The sequence below is a fragment of the Eleutherodactylus coqui genome, chromosome 5, assembly GCF_035609145.1.
Source record: "Eleutherodactylus coqui strain aEleCoq1 chromosome 5, aEleCoq1.hap1, whole genome shotgun sequence".
NCBI lineage: Eukaryota > Metazoa > Chordata > Amphibia > Anura > Eleutherodactylidae > Eleutherodactylus > Eleutherodactylus coqui.
This window is the reverse complement of record NC_089841.1, coordinates 197331173-197350311: the sequence shown is the minus strand read 5'-3', so window position 1 is coordinate 197350311 and position 19139 is coordinate 197331173. Positions and strand designations below refer to the sequence as shown.

The following is a 19139-nucleotide window of genomic DNA, read 5'->3' as shown; positions in this document are numbered from 1 at the left end:
TCAAATTTAAAAACATGACTGTATAAAGTATACAAAGTCTAACATATTTTTGCAGAATGTAAACTAGTTTACATTATATTACAAATTGTTAAATTGCATTTGTAGCACAGTACCTAACGTAAGACAAAAGTGTAGTCATACATAAGCCAAAGCAGAAGGTCTTGCAAAACTGGTAAGCAGGAACAGAATCAGCAGACAGTGAACAGAACCGCGTCAGGATCCAAGTTGAAACCAGAGAAGAGACAAATCAATAAGCTAAGTAATGGCACCGATCCTATGTAAAGTGTAAGCGAGAGTCATAAAGAGCCTGGGTAAGCATGCAGAGCACATCCCCGGACTCCTCATGACCGGTCCTATGAGCACCATAACTTAGTTTATGGTGCTCATAGGTGATAACAGGTTCCCTTTAATGGGCATATTGCTGTGTATGGCAGCAATTTTGCATGCTGTCATGTAGAGTCTTCCCAGTTTAATTTAATTTTAAATTTCCCGCTTTGTCGATTAGCGACGTTGCGTATAAAAGCCGCACATACGCAATGTAATTGCGCATGTACAGCGTTTATTGCATGCTCGTAATACATGATAAAGTAGAACGTGCTGTGTTCTTTTTTATGGGCATATTATGCAATGTATATACGAAAGTGTGAGAATAACAGGAGAAATCAATGTACTATCATTGACTTCATTCACTGTGTATTACGTGCGCATACATCGCAATGAAATTATGCTCATGTGGGCCTGTCCTTACGGACCAAGCCATGGTCCTGCTGCTGTGTGGGAGAGTCTGACAGGGGTGGACGGCCCCTAGACGGACACGCACAAGGTTATGACATTGTTATGCTGTATTGAGGACTCGGTATAATTAGTAGCTAGACAGAATTACTGTTTGACTTTAGCTGATTTAGGGCTTCAAACAGCTGGGTGTGTGCGCTAATACACTCGCTGCAATGCAGCAAATTATTGCATAAACCAGTGTTTAGTAGAGATGAACGAAAAGATTTGGGGGCCCTGGGGGTGGCGGGGGAGAATGGGGGGAGAGATCTCTTTCTTTCCCCCGCAACTCACCGCTCACCCCGCCGGCCCTCGAATCTTTTCGGACGAGCAGGCATGTACTCGAAAATGGTGATACTCACTCGAGTAATTTGCCTTAATGAGTACGCTGGCTCATCTCTAGTGTTTGGTTTTTTGAATATTTAAACTCCACTATTGCGCATTAGTTTGGAAAGAAAAAAGCAGGAAGATAGGTCCTGCCATCTTTTCTCGCACATATTAAAACTACGTTTGAGAATTATAGGGAAAAATGGGACAAAAACACAACCATCTGTTTAAGCCCTTACTGCAATCAACGGCTGGTATACCCAGTTCTGTTTGTTTTCTAGAACTACGTCCTTGACATGACTTTCTGATGTGTTGTCACCCATCTGAGGGAGGAAAGTTGGCGGTCCAGTGCGCTATTTACCCCCAGGCTGTCACAGTTTTGTATGCCACAGAGGTTACGGTAACACGGTTTTAGAATGCCTGCAAACGACATAGTATTTTTATGAATGCTTTGGCGGTAAAGGATAAACCTATATGTTTACTTACCCTTCACAGAATAGACCAAAAAGTATATAAAATACTAGTTTATTAATAATTTATATAAAATACATGCGCACATAAGGGTACATTCACCACTGCTAGAGCGAGACAGTGAGTTACTACTCTAATTCTGGGCTGATATACAACACACTAACGCTCAGACATACTGACTAACCAGTAACGACCATTTCCTCTGTTCACCCCAGCAATATGGACCCAGCCTGAGGACAGAATAAACTCGTCTCCATATGATAGTATATAGGATGGCGAGCTTTATCCAAAGTAAAGTATATGGTTTTAATTTTAGAGTTGCTCATGAATAAATAAATGACATCCCAGATATCTCAGATCTAGAGATGAACGAACGTGCTCGTTCAGAGCAATTACTCGATCAAGCATCGCTTTTTTCGAGTAACTGCCTAATCGGGCGAAAAGATTCGGGGGGGGGGGGGGGTGCCGGGGGTGAGCGGGGGGTTGCAATGGGGAGTGGAGGAGAAAGAGAGAGAGCTCCTCCGTTTCCCCCCGCCTCCCCCGAATATTTTCGCCCAAGTAGGCAGTTACTCGAAAAAAAGCAATGCTCGATCGAGTAATTGTCGCTCATCTCTACTCAGATCATTCTGGGAAAGTATAACTGGGACTCAGATGTATGCAGCCCTGTAACAATGCACGATGTTTTACTTGGATGTTCCTAGATGTTAATCCTGTGAGTGCACTAATTAGCGCTGTGGTGTTAGTACTTCCAGCTCTGACGTTTTTTCCCTCAGTAATTTATAATTTTTGTGTTCATTTGGAGTATTCCCAGATAACAATTTTAGGAAAGCACTTAATTGAAGCTCTGGTGTTTTAACTTCAACGCGTTTCACCGCCGATTTTCAGTGGATCATCAAGAAAAGACAGAGCCTAAAAAAGGTAATCTGGCTGAAGGAGGACACCTTAAATAGATTTCTGGCGTCACCCAAACTAACCAGACTGCGATTTTTCTAAATACGTCTGAGACCTAGGTTGCACTGTTAATAAAGTGCACAGCTAACCAGACAAGTTTGTCTAGATATGTCTGAGACTTGAACTGCACTATATGATAAAGTGCACAACAAATATCTTGACGGGATTTGATACAAGTTTTTCACGTGCAACATTGCTACACAACGATAGTCTAACGACTGAAATGCCCAGCCGCTACGCCCATTTCCCATCGATTCTCCTCAGGTTAAAACGTCCGTCTTTGAAAGCAAATCCATTGCTCAGTTTTGATCGTTCTAACAAATTTTGAGCAATAATCACTATGTCTAAATGGCCCTTAATACAACTTCTAAACACCCTCAAGAAAGGCATCTGGGCTCCTTTTAAACTCTTCTAGTTAAATATGGGTGCTTTAACACGAGACTATCTATCGGGCAACATACCCGAGGGATTGTCCCAGTGATAATCGTTCCTGTGCTTTTACATAGAAAATAAGGGAGATAGAAGAATACCTCTGCAGCGCCACCTATTGGAAAGCAGTAGGGATGAGCGAGTATACTCGCTAAGGCACTACTCGCTCGAGTAATGTGCCTTACCAGAGTATCTCCCCACACGTCCCGAAAGATTCGGGGCCGGCGGTGGGCAGGGAGCTGCAGGGGAGAGCAGGGAGGAATGGAGGGGAGATCTCTCTCTCCCGCCCGCTCTGCCCCGCTCCCCGCCGCAACTCACCTGTCAGCTGCGGCGGCCCCCGAATCTTTCGGGACGAGCAGGGAGATACTCGGCTAAGGCACATTACTTACTAGCTCATCCCTAGAAAGCAGCATTTCTTCAAGTCAATGTTAGACTCTTTATACAAATTTCTGGTCATTTTTACACGGCTTGTTAGAATCCTTATACAAGCCTTAGAAAAATGACCAGAACTTTGTATAAAGAGTCTAACATTGACTTGCTGGAATGCTGCCTTCCAATAGGTGGTGCTGCAAAGGTATTGTTCCATCTCCCTTATTTGCATATTACCCAGAGGTGCATGAATGGCCTTTTGAGTTTCCTCATTCACTGTCTAGGTGCTCTGCCTAAGGAGAAAAAATAGTGTTTACATGGAACCAAGCCTCACTGACTGAATGAAGGCAAAGCCGTCCGGAGAACATTCTGTCCCACTCGCTTCCATTCACAGTAAGCAGCGATGTTTACACAGAACGATAAGTAATTCATTTTTCTGCATGCAGAAACTGAACGACGATTGAGAAGCAAACGACTTCTCGTTAGCTGTTCACTCGGGACATGCATTTACACTGAATGAGGATCCTTCATATTTTCGCTGAATCATGGAAAGTTTAAAAGAATCTTAAGTCTCTCTCGAGACATCCTTTTTTTACGAGCAAAAAAAAAAACTAAATTTTTTTTGCATTTTTTACAAGCTTTTGTGGTCTTTCCTTTTTTTCTATGCACATGCACCCTATACAGAAGCCAAAAAAAATGCCTGCGATGTCAATGACTAACACAAACCTAAAATTAAAGAGAAAAAAAGCCACATAGAATAAACAGTTTGTAATGTGTTTAATTTGCCCTTATAGAGCTACTGTTAACATCTGGATGTAGCTTTTTATGTTGAAAAACACTGCAAAAAGCATGTTTTTTTTCCAAAAACACTGTGTCTAACCACACTAATCATGACAACTTCCTCAGGCAGAGCTCCATAGCCTCACTGCTTTTACAGTAAAGAACCCCCTTCTATGTTAGGTATAAATAGATATTGTTGGAGCTCTGCCTTGACCTGTGATATATTTATAGATAGTTATTAGGTCGCCCCGTAGCCGTCTTTTCTAAACTAACCCTAATTTTGATAATTTCTTGCCTCCCATTCCATGTATTACTTTGCACACATACATTGGATACCCATTATACTGTAATGGATTTCAGTATTGTTGCCGTCTCCTTACTCTCTTGAATGAGAACTGTGGCTGCAATATCATTCTAGGCCACTGCATTGTGTATGGAGCTGAGTGTTTCTGGATGACAGCAGCTTGCTGCAGCCCCTGCAAACAGCTGATTGGCTAAGGTCCCAGGTGGCAGACACTTGCTGATCAATTATTGATGATCAATCCTTTAAGACAAACATAAGAAATTCATAGCAAGCTCTTACCTTTGTAAAACCCTTTTTGCCTTCTTCACTTAAAATTCAGCTCTCAGTGCAGGACGGGGGGGGGGGGGGGGGGGGGTTATATGACAATGTGCAATTTTAACAGAAGAGCGAGGCTGTATTACATATCCCACTATACATTAAACTATTGAACAGTAGTCTGATATGTGAACCATGTCTGGAACTGCAGCTGTAATCCTCCTCTGAATCTATAAGAATCCCATAAAGACGCAGCAGCATAGAAGAACAGATTCATAACATGGGGCAGAATCCTGCTCATCAGCTGAAAGTGCTTCACACAGGCAGAGGACCAGAGAAAGAGATAGTTACTTATTTTATTTGGCCTTTGTATATAGACTATAGAAAAGCTATAGCTTCAAATATCATCACATAAGGCGTTTCATTTTACCCCATACCATACAAAATCTGGAGCTAGGATGGGAACTAGTCAGTTAGACAAGGCCCCATCTAGTGCCTAGACTATTTTTCATTGAAGACTCCACATTTGGGGTGTATGTTCAGCCTATGCACCAGAAGATACCCCCAATGCAGACACTGAAGCAATCCACACAGCCCTAGAGCTTCTTTAACCCTTTCCAATCCACTGTCTGACGTCTTAAGACATTCTGATTGAAGGCTGTACAGCTCTGATGTCAGAAGACATCCGGCAGGGTATTCTTACTGTATATTACTGGCTGCTCTGTAGTCGCGGGCCTCGCCAGCATGTCCCATACCGCAGTACTGGCTCTAGCCAGCAGACGGCGCCATTGTATAATGGCAGAACCCCCTAGAAAACCCTGAATCCAAAATTGGATTGCAAAGGGTTAAATATATAACAATCCTTAACTTGTTAGGAGTTTTTGGCTTTCATTTAAATCAAAATCCAGAATTTTGTTTCCTTTTAACAGAGATGTAAATGGTGGAAGCCCAGATAACAGTTAGGTTTTCTTCACGCAGGCGAGCGCGATATGGGTCCATGAATCCAGCCCCCATATCACCCTCACCATCCCTGTGAAGGCCGCAGGGATACGAGGAATTTTCATGTGAAATCGTATCGCTTCGGTGATGCAAGAATCCTTTGCCGTGGCAGAGGATCACTGAGTTTCCCCTATTGCTTTCAATGGGGCTGCGATGTTAGATCCCGCAGCCGGATAGAACATGCCAAGTTTTATTTCACGCATAGCATTGCGGTGCCATGTGGGAAAACATCTCTCATGTGTATGACCCCATTCAAAAGAATAAGGTTTGTATTTGTACATCTCACCATGCACAAATCTTGCACAATTTTCTCACCTGTGCAAAATGATATAAAGTACAGTATATGCAAAGATACTGCACTTCTTTTGCATATGTAGATTTACATACCAAAATATCTATATTTGTTGCACTGAAAAGAGATTTGTAATGCATTACAACGTGCAAATCTCTGATGAAAACGGATAGCGTTAAACCTAATATATCTCAAATAGAGATGAGCGAGCATACTCGCTAAGGCAAACTACTCGAGCAGGTAGTGCCTTATTCGAGTACCTGCCCGCTCGTCTCTGAAGCTTCGGCTGCTGGCGCGGGTAACAGGTGAGTTGCAGCGGTGAGCAGGGGGGAGAGACGGAGAGAGAGATCTCCCCTCAGTTCCTCCCCCGCGGCTCCCCGCCCCCTGCCGGCAGCCGAATCTTTAGAGATGAGCGGGCAGGTACTCTAATAAGGCACTACTCGCTCGAGTAGTTTGCCTTATCGAGTATGCTCGCTCATCTCTAATCTCAAACATAGAGATACAATATATAAAACATTTTTTTTCCTAAATCAATCACTGTTTCATCGCCCATGTCATACACTGGTATGTTTATAGGCAGTATATCATAATGGTAATGCATAAATCTGCAGTGTTTCCACAGAGTCACTGTATAAAATGTACCAGAATTGTTAATTGCATGCGTTAGCAGTAGAACATTTTTGACCACAGTGCTGTAGCCTCAACAAGGTTTAGTTCACCGTAGTGACGCACGAGACAAACAAAAGAGATTCGATCCCAAAGGAAGAGAGATTCGTGCCTGGTAACTCCAGGTGCCACATGTTTGCCATCCGCATACTTTCTTATCAACGCTGGAAACCTAGCCAAATCTAAAAGCAATATTACCATGATGTTGCTGCACCCATTGTGTGAACCCATATTAAAATCACAGAGGTGAGAGAAAAAAAAATGTACAAAGACACAACTCACAGAAAAAGAAGCCAAAAATCTGATAAACTGCAGGGCAGGCTCAATCACCATTAGACCCTGGTCTAATTACCATTATGAACCCAGCTCAGACTTCACATGTAATGATTCCAGAGCGCAGCAATCTTTATGTGATCAGAGCAGGAATGAACATTTGTAGTCATAATCGCATACTGTATGATGTCACATGTACCAATGTGAATGCACAATATTTCACGCATACAGACAAATGACCAAAAAGGCACAAGATCCATTTTATTACATTCAGAAACAATAGATCCTAAATAAAAAATATATATATAACATGTAGAGTATTCTGGAGAATTAAAACATCTGGTAAATAATTACCCAGAATTCCCGGAGTGTAGATAGGACATTTGGGTAGTCAAGAGACTGGAGTGCCCTCAAGAGGTTACGGTTAACCGAAGATTGAGATAAGGACCGGAGTGTTCTGGAAAAGTCAGGAAAAGGCAAACCTGAGGCTGCACAGAAGCACACGACTTCCTTTGTAGCATGAGCTATAAAGTCCTCATGTGGGCTGCAGAAAGTTCAAGGAGTCATTTTCATGCAGGTCTCATGATTGTCGGGTATAAACCTTCATTTAGCACTGAATGTTATTTTGGTGATGCCATATGAAGTGTTCAGTTCTAAGGGATAGAAGGGGTGCAGGGAGTTGGTCAACAAGCTTTTTCAGGTACCTCGATCTGGCATACGTAAAATCAATTGTGGCCCATCATGAAGAGCGCCCCATTACTTTACGCCTTTAGATGGGGATCATGATAGACATTCGCAGAGCTCAGATTTCCTCTCACGTAAGGTGCATAGACATTAGGTCACCCAACAAAGTAGTATTTCATTTCCTTCTGCTGTCCATCAGGAAAACTAGAATATCAATTAAGGGCACTGTATGTAGTGGTGATAAATAAGACTTCCACAGTACAGCAGAGATAGAGCTACAGAGAAACAATGCTGTGTAACAAAAACAGACAATTATGTAGCACTGACTTCAAACTGACTGATTTTACCCTGGGACACCACTATTACCTGAGGGCAACGGCGAGAGGAAATGTAATAACCAGTATAGTCTATATGCACAGCGAGGCACACGCACATTACAAATACACACATGTGTACACATGTTCCATCTATCTCTGCAGGGTTGTACAGTGTGGTCCTGATTGCAGGGGTTTTTAGGGGCAAGTGGGATTCGAGTGAATGCTCGGTGGAGGAGTAAAAGAGCTCAGGCATTAGAACCGTCTCCAGCTTCAGACCCCGGCTTATAGATTGGAGCTCTCTGTTCTTTTGTCTCCTCACTGACATCTTCATCTTTGTTGTCCATCTGCGGATAAACCACCACACATAGCTTCTGGCCTGCTCGTGTCATTGCATCTGGAGAAAGGGGAAACACAATATAAAAATTTGAGTAATTGTGGATTAAGTAAATAATTGCAGATTGTGAATTTAAGTCAAGGTGTATACTTCAACGCTAAAGCCTGGGATGCCTTCAAGTACTCACCAACAAAGTTATTGAAGCACTGTGGCTTGTTTTGCCAGTGGACCCCTAGGAAGTACACAGGGACTCCAGTAAGCATGATGGCCAGGCCTATCCCGCAGACAATAGGTTCAGACCACAAGCTGAAGACCAGCAGAAAAGCCCAGAAAAGGAGGTAGATAACTGGAAATATGAGGTTAACCTGTGGTAAAATAAGAGGGGATTACTGCAAATCAAACCACTGCTTCTCTTCCTTTTCTTTCTGCTTCTCCAAAAAGTCTCAGCTGCTTCTCACGACATTTGTCGCAATGCTTCTCATTTTAGAATATAGAATGTCGTCATCTCTGAAAGAGAAACTGACTTACCCCAATAATTAACTACTTACTACAGCTATACTTTTTACTGAGCTAGGTGATGGCATAACGCCTAAGAAGAGGTCAGTGTCACTGTGGTTTCCAAGTACCCCATATAGAAGAATCTCCTTAGTATATAGAACATTTCTATCTTCTAAAGATCTTTTAGCAGTCCTGCTAACCTTAATCGGCCGAGGGATGTCTGGCTGCTTCCATCTCAAGACAATCTGCCCAGCCACGGTAACACCGTAGAACAGGTAGTTGATGAAGCCAACATAATTGATCAGAGTATACATGTCACTAGTTACCAACATGAGTAGAGTAGAAAGGCACTGTGGGAGAGAAACACAAGGCAATGAATATTTGTGCAAAGGCATATCTGCCTTAGAGAAGCTAGAAGCTATGGAAAATAAAGTCAAGAGTGGGCAGGTGGAAAAATGGCCTACCGTAAAAAGAAGAGCGGGGATTGGAGTGCATCGTTTGATGTGGATCATAGCCAAGACACTTGGTAGATGACCCTCTCTTGCCCCAGCAAAAAACAATCTGTCGAAGAAACAAATCCTATTAAGGCATATGTCTACGATATGCTTTCTAAATACAGTACTCAGATCATTTATATCAGGGGTGTCAAACTCATTTTCACGGAGGGACACATCAGGCTTATGGTGACCTTCAAAGGGTCGATTGTAAGGCCGCCTGCGCCCCTGCAGGGACCAGCGAGGCACTCACCTGCTCCCGCAGCTCCGGCTCTGTGATGTGCTGGCTGCCGGCCAGCCGGCACATGGGCAGAGCAGAGCCAGTGGCCGGGAAGTGACAAAGCATGCCACGATTTGTTTTCCGCGTGAGATTTTGCACGGAGAAATTGCGGCCGTCTGCATAGGATTACGTTTTCTAACGCAATCCTATGGCAGCATCCACGGGTGGAAATTCTGTAGGAAATCCCGCCGCGGAATTTCTGCCCGTGTGCAGGTGACCTATGACAGTATAGTAGGGGCCTGTTCACACAAGCGTATTTGCGTACATAATATGCATTGAATAGAAGCCACTGATGTCAATGAGTTCATCCACATGATGTATATGTTCACACAGCATGACCTATTTTGCTATGTACTACGCATCGCAATAGGCCATTGAAGTGAATGGGCTGCGCAAATACGTGGTGAATGCGCAGGAAATCTGTATTCACTGCATATTTGCGCACCATCTCAGTGGGCCCATCTGCGTTCCTTTTGTGTGCCCAAATATACAGGCATAAGTGATTTTCAATTGCGCAAATACGCAGCGTATTTGTGCGACTGAAATACAATTACACCCGTGTTAACGAGCCCTAATAGTGACCCTGATAGTGGCCCCAGTAAAAAATAACCCCTACAGTGGCCCAATTAGTAATATTAACCCCCTCAGTAGTAATACCCCCATAGCAACATTAACCCCTCCTCAGTAATAAGCCCCCCCCCCAATAATAATAGCCCCCCTCCCCAGGTCACACTGACATCAGTGTGTAGCCCGGAATGCTTCCTCCCCGAGTCCTCTCCTACGGAACTGAAGAGCAGGGGACTCAGGGGAGGAGGATCCCGGCTGCACACTGACGTCAGTGTGTGCCGGCATCAGCAGTAACAGCGCGATTACCAGCAGGGAGCTGCGGCACCCCCGCTGGTAATCGCTGCAGTGGAGAGCGGCGTCAGCACGCCGCGGGCCTTGTGTTTGACACATGTGATTTATATCATTGGATTGGAATACTTCTACTTTATTGGATTTAGTATCCGGTTTTCCCCGACAAGGCCTACCCCGATAATAAGTCCTATCTCAGTTTGAGGGAGGCTTGAAATAAGCGATCCCCAAAACATAAACCCTAGCTAACCTACCCTAGCTTGCTTTCTAGGAAAGCAAGCGCTGTGACTGGATCGAGCGCCAGCCAATCACAGCCAGCGCTTGATCATTTGCAGCTATTTAGTGAATGACATCACTGAATGGCTGTGATTGGCTCATCGAGCGCCGGCTGTAATAGGCTGGTGCTTGATCCAATCACGGTGCTCGCTTTGCTGGAGGCTGAGTATTCAAAGCCCTGTTTACCAGAAAGACACTGATCTGTCAGCATGGAGGACACTGCAGCTTGCCGCAGCGCTGCCGGAGACCCTCGCGAGGTATCAGGACGCAGCGGACCAGGTGAGTATAAGCTCCCATCCCCAAAAATAAGAGACTGCCTCTTTTAGGGCAAAAATTATTATAAGACAATGTCTTATTTTGGGGGAAACACGGTATGTATGTTCATATGCAATAACTTACCTGGAAGAAGTAAATAGAGATCCATTGACTCCTCCAAATGTGGAGAGAGCGACAGATATTGGCATTATCCAGGCCATGACGCCTAGCAATTTTTCACCGAATGTCTGAGTAGAAAAATAAACACTAGAATGAATGGCTAGATATACGCAAAACTTCTTCAACTTGGCAACATGTGACAGATACGCAACACCACACCATACGGAAGTATTCACTTTATACCGATGTAGTAGTACTCACCACAGCCACGGCATTGGAAGCCAGTAGCTCTTGAGGAGACATGGCTGTCACATAGGCAATGTTTGCAAAAACATAAACAAAGGTGACAAGTGGAATAGAGATGAAGATGGCACGTGGGAGGTTCCTGGTGAAAGACAGAATAATTAGCCAGGTCTTGCCACTAGAGGGAGACCTACACATGTTAATACTCCATGAATTTGACCCGTTCCAAAATGTTCATGGACTGTGCATAGGTCCTGATTACAGAAATGATGGTATGAACAGGTTACTCTCATCAATAGTGAATGCAGAGCAATGACATGTAACCTGTACATAGTAACCTGTGACACATGTGACATGGTGTTCAGTAATCACATGTACATGTGGATTTACTTCTGGCATAGATAATGAGATGTGCTTACTTCCATGTTCTATTACAGTTAGGATGAACCAGATGTACAGAAGTAAGCATTGCAGATAGAGAGTTCGTAAATGAAAAAAAAAAAATCACCTGTGCAAATAAATAGGGAATTTATCAAGGCAACGGCACTAAAAACGTGAACGTTTTGGCATATGAAGACTTTTTTAAAGTTGTTATACCATGTTGACACTTTCCTTACCGTGAGGGGTGTATCCTTCTCAGTTCAACATATTCACTATAAGGGCGCCCACCCACTGGCGTTTTTTTTTCCTTTGCGTTTTGAGTTTTGAATGTGTTCCTGTCCACTGGCGTTTTTTTTTTCGGTCCGTTGCGTTTTTTAACATAGGAACTGTCAGTTGCATATGTGTCCTTATTTTTCTCGTAATGCACCCATGAATGTCAATGGAAATGGCGCGAAAAGGCCGCGAAAAACGCGCCGAAAACGCTGCGTTTTTCACGCGCGGAAATCGCAAACGCCAGTGGGTGGGCGCCCTAATACTGATACAGCAATGTGATATCACCTGGAGTAAGCTACATCACCAAGCTATGGGCACATCCAACTAAAAAAAGTACATCCTTATAGCACTACACCAATGGTGGGCAACTGGTGGTCTGCAGCCCCCACCCCTCCGTGTGCTAGGTACTCAACGCAGCAAGCCTTAAGAATCATGGCCCTATAGACTTACCATCATTTATACCAGAAATTGGCATAAATTATAATACAAATCTGTACCACAGTGGTAAAACGAAACCAAAGATGCGCCAAAGTGGAGTTCGCCTAACAAATTTGATGTGCCTTACTCCAGCATGTCAGATTAAGGACAGGCTCATACCAGCATAATTTAATTTCGTGTTACGCGCAATAAACGCACGCATAATATGTGGTGAATGGAGTACATCGATCCATTCACACTTACGTATATTCATTGTGTAGAATACGTGCAAAAAAAAAAAAAAAAAAAGAACACAGCGTGTACTGTCTTACCGTGTATTGTGTGTGATGCAGCCCTATTGTTCTCTATGGGTGCGTAATAAATGCTTTGCATATGCAATGCAGCGTTTATTCGCAATATCGCTAAGCGACAGAGTAGGAAATTTAAAAAGAAAATGAAACAAGTAAGACTGCGCAGGACAGCGTGCGTGAGATAAGGCTGTCAGGTGCAGTCAAAAATCACTGCCATATGCGGCAATACGCCGGCGCACACAGCAGTAAACTGCAACATTTTACCCCCACGATCGTGTGAGCCCGGCCTAAGATTGATTTATGAAGTACACGTCTTAATAAATTCTCCCCTAAAACTTTTCTGTTTTAGAGGACTAAGTTATGCCACTAGGTGGCAGTATCACCTTATATTGAGGAGACTGCAGTCTAGAAGAGTAGGTATTCTACATAGGGTGAGGACAACAGGCTCCACTATGTATGAGGGCCATGTGGCAGCACAGGAGAGAATATATCTGCATCTGGGAGATGTTTTAGCTCACGACCTGAAGGTTGCAGGTTCAATCCCTGCTTAGTTCAGGTAGCCGGCTTAAGGTTGACCCATCCTTCCGAGGACAGTAAAAGGAGTACCCAGTAATAAACAAAAATTACCTGAAAGCGCTGCTGAATAAGTTGGCGCTATACAAATAACAAGTCCAGCCCCCCCAAGTGCCCAACTGTCATCCCATGTAAAGGTACTGTGTATGCAGCTAAAGGTTACTTACTGTGAACATATGTCATTTGATAGAAATACTTACAATATATATTTTATACATATCATTAACACAACTTTCAGACAACACTGAATTCTCGTTTCCACCATTGTAAGGCGAACCGTTGGCGCTGCTTATCATTCTTACTTGTAAGGATCCACCAGCTCCTCTGTGACATAGTTAAGAAAGTTCCAGCCACCGTACGCAAAAGACCCTTGAAGGAATGCCAGTGCAATGAGACCAATGTCTGGTTCCTGGAAATTCTCAAACGCATTCTTTGGTTCCAGCCAGAAATATTCCCCTAATGTAAGACAGGCAGCACAGTCAATATACGCACATTGCAAACAGAAATCAAACAAGGAAAGAAATTACTACTTCCGCCCAAACCCTATGTCCTCAATAACAGCAACTGGCTTGTCTGAATGCACCAACAGTTCTACCTTTGGCATCATTCATCATATTTGTGCCTCATTGTCAGGTCTCACGCACTTGGCAGAGCCATGTAGTACTGAGTCATAGGACTGTCTGTTCCGGTACATAGTGCCCACATATGGTGCTGTAATATGGAGACATGCTTTCAAAGAAGCAATGCTTCTAGGGAAAACCTCCCTAATACGGTATATGATGGAGAATGCCAATTCTTATGTTGAATTTATATGCCATCTGAAAAAAAAAAACCACAGCGCATCTCCACTTAGAATCAGAATCATACAGAGGTCCATAGAAGTCTATGGGCTGTTAAAACGATATTTTAGATACCAAAATCAGAATATTTGTCTTATACCATATATATATATATATATTATATTTACGAAGAATAGCCACCCTTACCTTTGCAGATCTGGACTATTCCCATAATTATAATCAGTCCCAATGCAAGCAGCTTCCCAGCCGTAAACATGTCTTGAACTCGAGTGGCCCATCGTACACTGGCACAGTTCACCCAGGTAAGCAGCACTAAGGAAAAACAGACAAATGGTATCAAACACCAACAGTTACAATGAAGACATCAACTATCTGAATATGAACTGGGAAACTGAAACATGTGGATCTCAATCAAGGGTGTTCCAGGGAAATACTATTGATGACCTAGGCCATCAAGAGTTGGTGGAACACTTGGGACCCTGGCCAACAGCTGATTGGGTGCCCTCTGTCTGTGGCACAATACACGGGGTGAGAGCCAAAGCTGTTGCTCCGAGTCCATTGTAGTGGTTGGCACTTGTAAATGCAGGCGCAGCTATCAATAAAGTCAATGGGAGCTGCGCCTGCAGTTACATGTACGAGCCACTATAACGAGGTTAGAGCAGCGACTTCTGCTCCGACCTCTGTGATCATGACCCAATTTTAAAGGAATAGAACATGCGGTGGTGACATCCTCTATACAGCAAAAGGTCTCTATGTACCCCAGCCAAAATCCAGGCCATTGTCTCTAACTCTTTGCAGGCTCAGAACAGTGTGGAGAGACCCAACAGTGGGTGTACGATATAGTAGTGCCAGAAAGATTTAGGCAAGAACTACCTGGTGATGCCCCATTGGCAGCAATGAAGGCTACCCTATTACAGTACAATACATCTCGCTTTCACATGGGATGGAATGGTTTCGCAACAAATGGTGAATTTGCAGTCGGGTGGAAAAATCTTCACCAAAATCTGCATGGCTTACATGTGGGTTATGATGCAGAATTGTAAATGGCTTCATTCTGCCACCCACTGCACATCAAAATCCATACTTAGACATGCAGAATTTGGTGCAGATGTCCACAGACGCAAATTCTGTTGCGTAACAATTTCATGCAGGTCCCTTACAGAAAAATGATATTCCTCTGCGATGACACGATACAAAGTTGCTAAGTGAAGCAATTTTAGATCTTCCATCAGCCTGTATATAAAGCCTTCCTCGGAGCTTCAGAGAGCACTCAAGCAAATTAGAATGACGTTTTATGTAAATAACCCGCACTCTATATGTATAATGACACTAGCAATGTGATCCGCAGGTCAAATGATGCAAACAAACTTTGTATAGATCCCCTGGTTGCTGTACTGCGACAAAGCACACAGCGACATGTATAGTGCTTGGCCGGACATAATGTATTCAGTAATATACTGCATAGCCTCGGAGGAGCTGGAGCAGATACATATATTGATCGGAATACCTCATCCTGCAGGGCGTCGGACATATAATATATAGCTGTACATGCAGCAACGATTAGACATTCCTAAATCTTGCAGATTAGCTGCAGAGAATGGGTGGCACCTCGCCATCTGACTATTCAGTGCGTCCCGCTTCCACTGCCCATGTCAAGGCAGGTTAGGCACGCCACAAATCACGCAAAGCCAACTCTACTGAACGTTAACGAGAATGCTTCCTAAGTATCAAGTCTGAGCATGATCGGAAAGGCAAAAAGCAAAATCCATATGGAGGCCAAGAGCTGTTCTCCCATGCCTACACCCAAAACCACGTTGCTGTGACACGGAGTTAATGGATCATGAGCCGCCCCATAGTATAATATGAATTACAAGGACGTAGATCCTCTGTGGTAACATGTATGAAGGGTGTGTAGGATACTATGTGCACTGGCTGATAAACACTGAACAGCATTGAGGGTGGATACAGCCCTTCCCCCAGCGCATTCATATCCTTTGTTGGAAACCGGAATCGTCATCCTGTTATTTACTATCCAAACACACAAGGCTTCTCTCTGGGAAAAGTTTTCCCTCTATGCACCTATTGCAAGCACTATAGAGACTACGTTTCTATAGAATATCCGTGTACTTAGTATACAAAATGGATATAATCCCCATAAATGTACTGCACAATACAGTCCTAACAAATGTGCAGCACTAGAATAATGGGAGACTTTTACAGAATCTTTATACATAAAGTAATATATATAGTATTGTGGATATAGCATATGTATGCATAGTTATTAGAAATTATCATATGGCAATGGAAATCTGCTAGATTTCTTTTTGTAATTCACTTGGTACAGTAGGATACTACTTTGAGCCAAATGCATGCAACTACATTAACATCTATCATCTATATAAATACAAATGTCTTAAAGCAATCAGTCAGGCTTGGAGAAACAAAGATGGCCACACCAGCTTCTCTGACTGCCTGATGCAAGCTGTATATTAGTATGCATCATTACTACTGCTTTGATTAAAGGGGCAGTTGTAAATCATGGCCCATCATTAGGATAGGTCAACAATAGTAGATCAGCAGAGGTCCAACACCTGGACTCCCCTCTGACCAACTGCTCATATCCTATAGTAAGAACACCTGTGGCAATGTCCAAAAAGGCCCATTTACACGCAAAGACAATCTTTCAAAAGATTGAAAGTTTTAGCGATCGTTTTGCATAAAGTGTAAACGTGTTAATGGACATTAGTGTCCATTAGCAGCTTCATTTGCATGTAAAGGGGCCTCCGGGAGCTGTTTGCAGCGAACAGCATGTGGTCTGAGCTCTGCACACAGCTCCATTGTTTTCGCAAGGGGTGTCAGCAGAATACAATGTAATCTCAGACTCCTGTGCAGAACACAGCATGGAGTCCTGGTTATCGCTCTCCGGCTGAAGGATGGATTTTAAGCTCACCCTAAAATCATTCCTCAGCCAAAGATTGAACGATGGCAGCGTTTACACGCAAAAATTATCGCTCATGTGCCATAGTTTGAACAAATTTTGAGCGGTGGCCGTTGCGTGTAAATGGGCCTTTTGGCACTGACAATAATTTCATCACCTGTGCAATACTGAGAAAATCCTGAAAACATGACCTGTTGGGGGTCCATGAGGACTGGAGTTGGGAAACACTGCCCTAGAATGTCACTTGGCTGAATATGGCTGCTAACAGAGAACAATAGATTGCACCCAACTTCACAGAATGAGCGGATAACATATACCAAAGATTATGTGTGCTCATAACCCTTCAGCTTGCTCTACCTATGTAACTAGCCATTATTCCTCTTTTTATAGCAAGACAAATACAAGAGTGTATACATACAGTAATGGCAATTTTTGCCATCACTACACTAAGAACACTTGTGCTACATACTAGCATAGGAAATCATCCAAAGATTACAAACTACAAAATCATGTTGCCATTTGCCAAGAAAAAGTTTAACAGATCAACTACATATCCGTTTTGACAGCACTTTTTCCTCCTTCACCAATGACCTTAATTCATTACAAAGGCTTGTTCTCATTCATATCCGTGCTGTTTGCTTTGTGTAATGTGGTGAGATGTCCCGAGGATCGGTCAGACGCCTAGTCTAAAAACAATGCAGATTTAAAAACATGTGAAAACTTTATTTTCTGTCCCGAAACACAGAAAGCAATGCCTCTTAGGAGGGTCTCACACGAGCGGATTTGGACTGCTGATTCTGCGATCGCCATCCGCACGTATGATACACAGTAATCCGCGGGCATGTAAATGCATGGATTTTCGCAAGTTGTCTCATAAGAAAGAAAAATTGCTGCATGCTCTATTTTACCGTGGATTCAGCGCATATGGCCTCTACTGATCTCTATGGATGGGTTTGATCTGCGGTGCATATGCAAACAACATATATACACAAATACACAAACCTGAAATGAACTCTGCAAGTGTTCTGCAACACAGAGCACACACTTCTAATCCTGTGCAGGATCTGCCACACAATGCGGGTTTGGTTCCAACCCAAGGCAATGTGTATTGTTCTCATTGTGCTGTAATCAGCTTCTTCTGAAGACTGAACATCAAATACACTTAGTAAAAAAGATACATTGCCTTTATCCTTACAAATTTAAAACCCCATACTGATACAAATTCTTTTTTTTTTCTAATATATTCTGCTTTTCTAGAATTGTAGATTTTTCTATTCTATCTTCTGTAAATAATTATGGAGGCCGCCATCTTGGCTGAGCTGCTGTTTACAGCAATTCGGAGATCTGTTTTACAGCAGCCACATGGGCCATGGACAAAGTAGACAGGAGGTGACTCATTTACTTCTATGGGTGAATGCTTTGCCTGTAGGTGGGGGAGGAGGTGAGCTGTGACCATTACTCATTGTGAATGGTGGCTTCTTACCCTTCATTGTAGTGCTGCCTGTGATAATTTTGAAATGACTATTAAAAAATGATGTGTACAGAATAATAAATACTTATTATTAGGCTCAGTGGTCAATGAGAAAACTGCAAGGGTGAGACTTGGCAAATTAAAAAATATAGAGGTCACCAAAATAGTCTTAAGAATGTTTAACATAAGAACTTGATTTACAGAGTACATCATTTTACAAATGGAGGCTGATTTTCACGTACAAGGCCTTTCGGAGATGGACAGAAGTAGAATTCATTCATTCATTCGAGTGGGTTAATTCACATATGTGATTTTTCATTTGAAAGGAGTTTGAAAAATTGCGGCATATACTATTTTTGTGCCCTTCTTGTTCAAGAATTACCCATTATTTTCGGTAAGGCCAATCTCATACATGCGTTCAGATAAACACTGCTCAAAACCCGCAGCATTTTACCGCAATTGAGTGGCGCTTTTTAACGCACCCCATCATTGTGATGGGTGATGAAATGTGTAAAAAAAAAAAAAAGGCGCAAAAAAAGTAGAACAGACAGCGTTTGAGCGCAGGTCTGCGATGGCCCATTGAAATCAACGGGAACGTTGTACTGCGATTAGCGTGACGCTCAGAATGCCGCGCTAATCGCAGTAAAAAGCGGCCGGTGAGCAGCCTAAGAGGATTCAAGAAGCAGATCGCACTCACATGCCATGTGACTGCGATCCATTTTTACTTACTAT

General features: G+C 43.0%; 1 protein-coding gene across 1 annotated transcript in view; it reads right to left on the bottom strand.

Moving 5' to 3' along the window:
• Positions 1–7123: 7123 nt before the first annotated feature.
• Positions 7124–19139, bottom strand: part of SLC7A8 (solute carrier family 7 member 8) — a 39000-nt gene continuing 26984 nt past the window's right edge. Inside the window, exons 5-12 of the mRNA XM_066604012.1 lie at positions 14185–14310; positions 13501–13654; positions 11262–11385; positions 11025–11128; positions 9185–9281; positions 8921–9070; positions 8410–8587; positions 7124–8282 (exon numbers count right to left, since the gene is read on the bottom strand). Of these exons, the coding sequence (XP_066460109.1) occupies positions 8134–8282; positions 8410–8587; positions 8921–9070; positions 9185–9281; positions 11025–11128; positions 11262–11385; positions 13501–13654; positions 14185–14310 (1082 nt within the window). The 3' untranslated portion in view covers positions 7124–8133. The remainder of the gene's footprint in view (positions 8283–8409; positions 8588–8920; positions 9071–9184; positions 9282–11024; positions 11129–11261; positions 11386–13500; positions 13655–14184; positions 14311–19139) is intronic.